The following is a 10,661-nucleotide window of genomic DNA, read 5'->3' on the forward strand; positions in this document are numbered from 1 at the left end:
GACAGCAGTTAACACGCATTGAGCACCTGCTGGCTGCTGGCCCTGGGCCTGGCACCATGTTCATGATCACATCAACTGCCCACAGTCACCCTGTGAGGTGAGTGCTGTGTCTATTTCTCAGAGGGGAAGCCAAGCTCAGGGAGGTTCAGCTACCTGCTCAGGGTCACACAGCTAGTCAGTGATGGAACAGGATTTGTGCCCAGACAGTCTGGGTCCAGAGCACTTGCTCTTGAACACTACACTGCCTGCCTCCTGAGAAACCTTAGACTTGCCCATGGATGGAAACCTTGACAGTTCGTCCCATCCCTCTCCTTCCTCCATGAACACTGGCCTGGAGGGTGAGGTCAGGGTCTTCACCCCGATCCCTACCCTGTTCCACAGGTGGGTACAAAGTCACGTTGCAGCAGGTGCCACATGGGGTGGGGTTTGGGGACTCTGGAGCCTGAGCATGACCCTTGCAGTCAAGGGCTTGAGGAGCCTGGGGAGCCTGGCTTGGGCTTTTGGTGAGAGGTGTGTTTATAGGCAGGGCCCCCAGGGCTGTGGATCCCTGCCTGCCTGCCTGCCCACCACCACCTGCCAGCTGGGCCAGGTCTGTGGTTTCCTCTAAGTGGTTCTCTCGGCCTTGCTGGCCCCCACCCAGGCTGAGTCTCGGCCACACAGCATGATGATGAGGGATGAGTCACCACTGTAGGGGGAGGGGAGGAAATGATGTCCAGCCAGAGCAGAAATCCAGGTCTGGATCTGGCTGGGGAAATCGAGGCCAAAATCAAGAAGGCTCCTCATTAAGAGACAGCAACAGCTGGGACTAGAACACAGGACTCCTGACTCCCAGCACAAGCCTTAGTTTCCTCCTTTGTAATGTGAAAATGACAACCTCAGTTCTTCTCTCCTCTGCCAATCCTAGGGCCAGTGACAGTTGAGAGAGATGGGATAGAGATGCTTATTTACCATATTTCACAGGTGAAAAAATGGGCTCAGAGAAGGAAAGTGACTTGTCTAAGGTCACAAAGAAAATTAACATGTGCTGGGCAAGAAGCCCACCCAGAATCATGAAACAGGGCTGATCACTGTACTTAGCCCCATCTTCTCCCAGGAGCACATCCTAGAAAACTCTTTTTGAGTCATCAGGTGCCTCCTTTGGGCCTCCCCTGGCCCCTGGAGGCAGAGAATATAGACTCAAGAATATAGATGGGGAAATGGGGATTCAGAGAGATTGTGTTCCCACCTGAGGGCCATAGAACACACTGGGGCAAAGCTGGGGCCACAGCCCTCGGTGTAGAGCTGGGCCTGCCTCTCTGCATGCCTGGGCCTCAGCCCCATTGCTATCAGTAGAGCTCTCATCCCTGGCAGCTGCAGGGAAAAAATATTTTTCACTCTAGGAGTTGCCTGATGGAGGGAGTGAGTCTACAACTGGTTTGGGACCGCCAAGCTAGAGCCAGGACTGAGCAAGGGTTAGGAACAAGGCTCTGGGTCTGGGGTTCTGCAGTTCCCAGCGTGCTAGGCTATGAGCTCCCCTTCCCTTTGCATGGTCTGCTCTGCCTGCCACAGTACCAGGAGCATGGGCTCCTCCTGCACAGTGTCCATCACAGTGCCGATGCTGTGATCTTCCCCTACAAGGTTCTCTGGGCCTTCAAAGCACCAGGGCCATGGGTCCTTGGTCCCCCTTGTGGGCTAAGAAGGGTTAACACCCTCAGTGGGACCGTTCCTCCCAGCTGGTCCCAGCACAGAGAGCTCTCCTCCAAGACCATTTCCTGCCTCTGGGCCTTGGCCAGGCCCTCAGTGACCACCCCCATGGGTCTGGAAGCCACTGAGGCCACATCTGGTTTGGATTACATCAGAGCTGGTGACGCTGCCTTTTCCTGTCTGGGTCCAGTGGCCTTGAATTCCACCAGCCACCTTAGACCCAACAGGGCAGTGGTGGGAAAAGATTTAGCCAGTGACAGGGCTGCCCCAAGGGTCTGAAACAGCAAGAACTATCTTAAAGGATGTGCCCACCCGGACAAAGCTCCTACCTGTGCAGCTGCCCACACGCCTCTCCCTCCCTCCCTGCCTCCCTCCCTCCCTCGCTAGTGGGTAATATTTATTGAGCACTGGGAACTGTACCGAGTGATTCCCATGTATAAACCATTTCATCCCTACCCTGTGAGTGGGTATTTTCATAATCGGCCTTTCACAGATGAGGAAACTGAGACACAGGGAATATATGGACAAGTCCATAGGCTTCCGGCTGGTAAATAGTGAAGCTGGGATACGAGGCAGGGAGTCTGACTTCCTACACATCCAGTGTTTGTTGGGACCTGCTCTGGACCTGGCCTCAAGCCAGAGCTGGAGATAAATTAGTCATGGTCCCTGCCCTCAGGGAGCTCACAGCTCTGGAGCCCTGGTGGGAGGGTGGGGATCAGGGTGGAGCTGGAAGGAAACTTATGACACCACGAGGATAGGAAGGAGACGCTAACCTCTACTCTCTTCTCTCCAGTGGCAGTGACACCCAAGCTGAGGGCACATAAGGAGCAGGGCTTTTCCAAATAGCGAGTGAGGTGTTCCAAGCAAAGGGATGTGCATGTCCAAAGACTTACAGCTGAGAACAAGCTTGTCCTGTAGGCCTTTTGCATAAGATGAAGCAAGAAATAAGTCTGGAAAAGTTAGCAGGAGCCTCAAATGGCAGGCTGACTTGGGGCAGTAGGGAGCCATTGAAGGGTTTTGAGTAAAGGAAGGACATTGTCAGATCTATGCTTAGAAGGATTCCTGCAGCCAGGGTGGTCAGTGAATGCGAGAGACTGGAGGCAGGGAGACCAGGGGGAGACTGGGCCATGTCTGCTTGTTGAGAGGGTGTAAGAACTGTGGGGTCAGCAGGAGGGAAGCACAGATTTCAGACTCCTCTGTGACAGGCTGATGACCGAGAGTGGGTTCCAGGTCAGACAGAATGGGGTTCAAATCTACTTATTTGCCCTCTCTGAGCCTCAGTTTTCTGTCTGTAAAATAATACAGTACTTGCTTCCCAGGGTCGATGTGAAAGTTACATGAGAAAGTTATGTTTGTTTCACAACTATTTCTTGGGCCCCTACTATGTTCCAGACTATTCTAGGTGCTGGGGACAAGCAGTGAATAGATAAAAATCCCTGGCTTTGTGGAGCTTCACTCTGGGGTGGTGGGGCAGGGAGAGGGGAGCAGACACTAAACAGCAGTAATGAATTTAGATGTGTTGGCAGCAGAAGGTGGTGGTCAGGGAGGGCTTCTCTGAGGACGTCTGAACAGAGACTGAAGAAGGCAAGGGATGGACCCTGTGGGTATTAGAGGTGGGCCGTTCCAGGCAGAAACAGAGCAAGTGCAAAGGCTGCTTGGAGTGAGGGGGTTGGGGGCAAAGGGAGATGAAGCCACATCACCTGGGCCCTTGCCCAGAACGACTTGGACTTTTGCTCTGAGACAGACAGGGAATCTCTGGGGGGTTCTTTTAAATTTAATCCATGGTCAGTGGATCAACCATGACTCCATTCGCCCACTCAGCAAACCTTTATTGAGGGTCTACTATGTGCTAGTCATCAGGTTAGGAAAGTGACTAAAAGGAATGAGGCGGGCCTAACCCTTTCTCCCTGGAGCTTACATTCTAAGGCAGAGACAGCATAAAAAATGAATACACGAACTGATGCATAATTCCACATTGCAACAAGTGTCGTGTGGAAGAAACAAATAGGATGCAGAGAAGGAGAATAATCTAGGGCATCTATTCAGGCAAAGGGGGTGTGAGGAGGCTTCTCTGGGGAGGTGATACTTGATTTGGGCTCTGGATGTTGAGAAGTCAGCAGTGGGGGTAAAGCATTCCAGGCAGAGGGGACAGCTAACTGGGAAGTCAGGAGCAGGAGGATCAGTCTCTCTTGTTTGCAATCAAGTGAACTCAGAGCGGCCTCAGGCCTGGCGCTGAGGATTGTGGTTGGGAGGAGGCAACCCTGGCCTTTCCAAGAGGCGCCAGGCCGGGTCCTGGCTGACTGTGTGGCCAAATGGACCTCTGGCCTGTTTTTAGCCATGAAACCACGCTTCCTTCTGCCCCACCAGCTGCCTCCCTGAGTTCCCACCCAGTTACCAGCAGGGTGGGAACAGGGGATTAGGCACCTCTGGACCTGCAGGGATGTGGGGTTTGCCATGTGCAAAGGAAAGGGCAGAGAGGATGGGGCTGGTGGTAGGAGGCGTTCCAAAATTCCATCTTCATTCCTCTTCACTGAATTCTGCAGTGTGCAGGACCAGGCTTCCCACATAGCAGTCCTGGGATTTGAAATCATTACCCCCATTTTACAAATGAGGAAACAGACTCGGAGAGGTGAATCCACTTGCTCAAGGTCACATAGCAAGGAAGTGGAGATGCCAGGAATTGAGTCCAAAGCCTTGTCTACATAACAGATCTTCCTCCCACAGCTTCCACAGCAACTAACCACTCCTCTAGGGGTAAATCAGGTGAAGGGGGACATGCCCAAGACTCAATTGCCCATTTATTTTACTTAACAAACACGTATGTTGCAGTTTCCACAACCCCACGGCGATAGGTACTGTTAGTGTCCACATTTGACAGTTGAGGAGAATACAGACAAGGGAAGCAACTTGCCCAAGGTCACACAGCTAGGAAGCGGTGGAGCTAGGATGTGAACCCGGGCAGTCAGCCTCCAGAGGCACCTACTGCCTCTGCCAGCCTGTCTGTGGGGTGACAGGAGTCTGTGGGGAAGGGATATTTGTCCAAGGCTTGGATTCCTGGGTTTGGCCCAGCAGGCAGACATGCCACGCTGGCCAAAACAACCTCCTCCTTCTTCCTCATCACTGCGGCAGCCTCAGAGTGCCCCCCTTTGAGGCAGAGGGTCTCCCACCCGGGCCAAGGTGCTGTCTGGGGTATGGGAAGGAGTGTCTAACTCTGGGCCATGGAATGCCATAAACCGGGAAGGAAGCGATGAGTGGGAGAGCAGGAAGATAAGATGTGGGGGCGGAGGAGCCGGCCACCCGTGGAAGGCCAGCCCTGTGAGTGGAGGTGCCCTCCTCGGAGCAGGGAGTCCTCTCCACCCTTGGGAGAGCAGAGACCAAAGACCCAGCAGGTGAAGAGCTTCCTGACAGAACTTCAGAGCTGCCAGACTTTGGTGGGAAGGGGTCACCTCTGAACACAGTGGGCTCCCCTTTCCTAGAACTCCATGTGATGTCGACCACTGGATATAGAGGGCATTCAGCAATTGAGCAGGAGACACCCTTTCAACTCTGATATTTCAAGAATATGAGCTGCTGTCGTTAAAAACTCTGGAATATTCTGAAATACCACTGATTCTACCATTATAGGATTTCATTTAGCCTAACTCTGCAAGGCAATCAGTATCCTTTTTTGCTATAACTTTCTGAGGAGGAGGATTGGGGACTGGGATCCTCTCCTGGAAACAGACAAGCCACCAGTGAGGAGGGACCTTGATGTAGAGTCAAATGCAATGACCCCTGTCCCCTAAGAGCTATACAGTTAAGGCAGCAGAGGGGGTACGATAGATGGACTGAGAAGACAGTGCTGCTGCTGCCTTGCTGTGTGACCTTGGGCATGCCACTTACCCTATCTGGGCTTGGGCTCTCCATTTGTGCCAAGGTGCTGTCTCTGGGTCGGCCCAGATTAGGCATTCTGAATCTCTGCTGAGCACTTGCTGCACAAGGTCCAGGTGGGGGTGGTCAGGCAAGAGCCAGAGGTGTCTGTTGGTCATGGAAAGAATGTGAGGGCAGGAGGCCCAGTGGGTGGAGTGCTGGCTGAGCAGCTAGCAGAGGGCAACATGAGATCATGGCGTCTAGGCCTCCTGGCCCGGCACCCCAGGGATGGGATCTCTTCCAGGCCCTCCCCCCAGCCCGACCCTCCCATGGGATTCAGACCCAAAGAATCAGGCAGCCCATTCCCCCACCCACTGGGCAAAGGGAGTGAAACCAAGGCCCAGAGAGGTGGGCACTCATCCAGGCTCATGTAGTGAGTCCAAGGCAGGCACTGAGCCTGGGGTCCTGCTTGGGGATTGGGGCTGAGGGGCCTGTCTTCACTTCTTGACTATGTTGAGGGGCCAGAGAGAGGTGTGCAGCGGGGTCTCATGCCTAGTACCGAGTCTGTGCATCTGGGTGTGCTTGACCCTTTTCATGTTCTCCCAGGGCAAGGGGTGAGCAGGGGACTCAGTCTTCTCCACAAGTGCCCCCTCCAGTTCAGAGGCTAAACCTCCTCAGAGGTAGGGGACAGGATGTTGGGGACTGTGGCTGCAGACTCAGTCTGGCCAGCTTTTTATCCTCCTCCTAGCTCAGGACACAGGCTGGGAAGGGACTGGGGTCACCAGGGCTCCACAGGAATGCACAGCAGGGAATGATGCCCAGCAGAGACCTCCTTCCCTGACCCAGCTGAGAAAGAACCCCCACCCCCTCAACCATCTCTGTCTCTGTCACTGCCTGTCTCTTTGCATCTCTCTCTCTCTCTCTCTCCCTTGCACACACACGCACGCACACACACCCCAAGACCTATTGACCCACACCGGCACACACCATCATACAAACCCACATGAAAGCTCCTTCCCCCTCCTCACCCGTGCCCCTCACACATAGAGGGCCTTTCTCCTCTCCCCTCTGACCCATGAAGCTGCCATGTAAGGCAGGACAGACCCTCATGCCTCCCCCCACTGGTGGATGGGTTCTGAGCCAGGGTTTAACAGGCATGGTGGGGAGGGACCCCACTGCTGGCCAGGCATTTTCCCAGCCTCTTCTGCCACATCAAGCCCCCGCCCCGCAGGTCCCCCTCCACCCCGGCTCTGGAGTCTGTGGGAACCAGACAGTTCGGGCTGTCCAGCCGGGCCGGCTTCCTCCCAGGCCCCAGGAGACTTGCTGAGGGAGGAGGGAGCCACAGAAGCTGAAGCCAGCGTGGCTGCCTGCCCAAGGGAGGGGACTGGGCTGCCTGCCCAGTGAAGGGGTCTCCAGACTCTAGTGTCACCTCCAGGCCCCACACCAAACACCAGAATGGGGGTGGCCCCAGCATCCTGGCCTCTCTCTTTTCTCCCTGTACCCATGATCCAGAAGGGATGACTGGCTTCGGGAAGAAGCCACTTGCCTCTGCTACTCCAGTACTGGGGGGCTATGTGCATAGTGAAGTTTTAGGTTCCTATGTCTGTTCCTCTGATGGGAGTCACAGATGCCCCCATTTTTCCTGCTTCCTACCAAGAGGGTAGCAAGAGAAGGCCAGAGGTCAGTCTTAGTCACTTCTGATCTGCACTCAGGACCATAGACCCTGCCCCTGCCCTGAGAGAAAAGCTTTCCTAAAGAGTCACCAGGAGACCTTGAAGAGTCAGGGGCTCAGGAGAGGTTCGTCATTGGTATGGGAAATCCAAAGAAGGGGAATAGGTACTACCTTGGGAGCCCTGGGTGTCCTGCCTCTTCAATGGTAAGGGGTACCTTTTGAGCCTTAGCACTCTAGGATCTCAAAAAAGCCCTCCCTCCTCTGCGGCCACCACTCATTCTGTTCTGGCCCTGTTCTCCACCTCTGTAGGTCAGGGCTGGAGGGTAGAGCCACACAGATCTGGTTTTGATGTCCTCTCTGCTCCTCATGTGCCATCTGGAGTTGGAACTGGTGAGTCCCAAACTCTCTGAGCCATAGTTTCTACCACTGTAAATGGGGCTAACATTCCATAACACACAGGTGAGGATAAACATGCCCAGGACAGAGTAGATGCTGCAGATGGTCACGGTTATTACGATGGCTCATAACGGGGGGTGCTAAGAGTTGGGGGCTGGAGGGTCAGCCCCTCAGGACAGCCCAGCCTCACCCTTGCCCAGTCTCTCTCTTGGTTGTATCCCTCCTCTCCCTGCCCCCATTCTTCCCTGCTTCTCCTTCCTCTGCCTTCTTGGGAAACTCCCTGAGAAAGTCCCCAGCTGGAGAAAGCCACATGTGAGACATTTCCATCCAGGGTCCCCTGCCCCTGCTGCACAACCCCACAAACACAGCCACCCCGCACAGAACCAGGCCTCCTGGCTCTCAGCCCCCAACCATCCAGCAAGCTGACCCTCATCATCACACTGGCTTTATTGGCCCTGAGAGCCACAGAGTAAATCCGAAGGGGCCCCAATTCCCCTCACCCCCAAGTTTGTCCGGAGGCCCCTAGGGCCTGGCTGAGCATTTGCAGCTTCGATCCTGGCTTCCTGTCCTGGTTGTCCTTGGCTTGCCAGGGCTGGATCCTTCTAGAGCTCTCCCGGTCCTAGAGCCGGGCTCAGCCTGGAGGGTGCATTTGGCAGGGGTCCTGTCAGGTACTGCCCGAAGCAAGGCTGCCTTCACTCAAAGAAGAACATTCCTGGCGTCCGGTATAGGCAGGGGGTCAGCCCCAGTGGGTAGCTGGAGCCTCCCTGGACAGGGAAGCCACCTGCCACCCAGGGTTCCTTGGGGTCAGCTGGCAGGGGCAGCGGGGCCCGGAGTGAGGCTGGAGGGGTGGGTGGTGCAGGAGAGGGGGCTGCCGAGGCCAAGAGGTGCTCAAGGCCTGGGTCAGCGCCCATGCAGAAATTCAGCGCCTGCAGCCGGCACTGGTAGCTGCTCCCGATGCCTGCTTCAGGGGTCAGGACAGGCGTAGGGGCCTTGCTAAAACCCTCAGGCTCAGAGAATCCAGCAGGAAAGCCAAATGCCGGGCATGGGGACGATGAGGTGGCCAAGGGGAGTTCTCCTGGGCCTGCAGGCTTGGGTGTGGAAATCTCTTTGGGTTCTGCAGGCGGCTGAGACCTGGCATCAGTGGTTGCTGGGCACATGCTAGATGGCAGGGTGCCCACCAAACCCCCAAAGCTTAGGCCCTTGGAGTCTGGCAGTTCTGGTGGGAATGGGCACTGCCCGGCAGTTGCGGTGTTAGGGACTCTGGGGTCCTGGCTGGATGCTTTGAGGGGTCCGCGGCGTGTTTTCGCAGGGCCCTTGGTGCCCTCCGCACCTGTCCGCCGGGTGAAGCGGCGGCGGCGGCGTAGGAAGCTGCCATGCTCAAACATGTCGTGGCAGTCGGGGTCCAGCGTCCAGTAGCTGCCTTTGCCTGGCTTGCGGTCATCGCGAGGCACCTTGACAAAGCACTCGTTGAGTGACAGGTTGTGGCGGATGCTGTTCTGCCAGCCAGGCCGGTTGTGGCGGTAGAAGGCAAAACGGCCCATGATGTAGCGGTAGATGCCACTGAGTGTGGCTCGCTGTCCTGGTGAGCTCTGGATGGCCATGGCAATCAGGGCTATGTAGCTGTAGGGAGGCTTGGTTGGCTCGGCTGCAGGGGCCAAGGGCCCGGGTGAGGGCTGCTGCTGCATGCTGGCCTGGCTGCTGGGAGCACAGGGCCCAGGCACGGCGTCCAGGGCTGGCGTCTGGGACAGCCTGCCCGGGCTGGTTAAAAGGCGCACTGGCCCAGCCTCCCGGCCTGGAAAGGCAAAAAGGGGTGGGCCCGCCAGGCTGTCCGCCCTTCCTCCACTCCCCCAAGGCTCGAGAGAGGCCAGCACTGGGAAGCTGTGAGCAGCTTCCAGGCGTGATGAGGTAGGAGGGAAGCGATGAGAAACAAAAAGAAACAGAGAGATAGAAAAGAGAAAGAGACCTCTGTAGAGACATAGTGAGAGAGAGAGAGAGAGAGAGAGAGAGAGAGAGGCAGACCTAAAGAGAGACAAAGATGACACAGAGATGGACAAAATGGACAGACACACAGAGCCAGAGAGAGAGACACGTACACACACACACACACATACAGAGAAAGTCAGAGGCACTGAGAGACAGAGAGAGAGAAAGGAGATACAGAGAGAGACACAGGTACGGACACAAGAGGGGAGGAGTAGAGAGAGGAGAGAGACACAGAGTATAAGCCGAGTCCCCATCCAGTGAGAAAAGCGCAGGGGCCTCTCAAATTACCCCCTCTAGTCCCCCTTTTCCTTCCCTCCTCTCAGCCCCGTGGTTGACTTTCTGCTCCCTGCAGTGCAGAGAGAGCCCTTGGGCCACACTATTCTCGGTCCTCCTAGCACTGGGGTGTATGCCAGGAGGGGCGCCTAGGATGGTGGTGAGGGCCAACGGCACCCGGTTCTGTCGAGCCCCTGGCGCCCCCTAGTGACTGGTGTGAGGAAGACATCCGTCTGGGCAGAGCTCTTCCCTGGGAAGAAGTAGCTCAAGACCCTGGCTGAGGGGGAAGCCGGGAATCTGGAGTTTGTGTTTAATGGGTATATAGAGTTTCTGTTTGTGATGATGAAAAAGTTCTGGACATAGATAGTGGTGATGGTTACACAACATTGTGAATGTCATTCATGCCACTTAATTGTACACTTAAAATGATTAAAATGGCAAATTTTATGTTATGTGTATTTTGCCACAATAAACAAACACCCCACCCCCCAAAAGACCCTGGCTGAGCCTCAGTTTCCCCAACTTTTAAATGGAACTGGTGACTCTTCAGCTGTCTGGGCCACACTGAGGAAGCAACAGGCTCCCTTACACAGAATCTAGCACCCTTGGAGAGCCTAGCACAGAGTAGGTGTTTGAACAAGGCTGTGGACTGTCACCCTGAACTGAGGCTCCCCTAGCTGAAGCCTCGGCCTGGGAGGTACAGTGAAGCCCAGTACAGACAGGTCTGAAGGATGGGGCAGCATCCTCCAGCTCTCCCAGTCCCAAGTCAGTGGTTACCTACTCTAGGCCAGGCCAGCTCACTTCC

General features: G+C 55.5%; 1 protein-coding gene across 1 annotated transcript; it reads right to left on the reverse strand.

Annotated features, from left to right (window-relative positions):
* Window positions 1–8,148: 8,148 nt before the first annotated feature.
* On the reverse strand, window positions 8,149–9,336 carry FOXS1 (forkhead box S1). The gene has a single exon (XM_063108356.1). It carries the CDS (start codon window positions 9,283–9,285, stop codon window positions 8,293–8,295), a length of 993 nt encoding a protein of 330 aa, XP_062964426.1. The 5' UTR covers window positions 9,286–9,336; the 3' UTR covers window positions 8,149–8,292.
* Between the last annotated feature and the right edge of the window lie 1,325 nt (window positions 9,337–10,661).

This window comes from Cynocephalus volans, chromosome 1, assembly GCF_027409185.1.
Source record: "Cynocephalus volans isolate mCynVol1 chromosome 1, mCynVol1.pri, whole genome shotgun sequence".
NCBI lineage: Eukaryota > Metazoa > Chordata > Mammalia > Dermoptera > Cynocephalidae > Cynocephalus > Cynocephalus volans.

Coding starts and splice junctions, on each gene's coding strand:
- FOXS1 (XM_063108356.1), bottom strand. CDS start 9,285: ATGCAGCAGCAGCCCTCACCCGGGCCCTTGGCCCCTGCAGCCGAGCCA.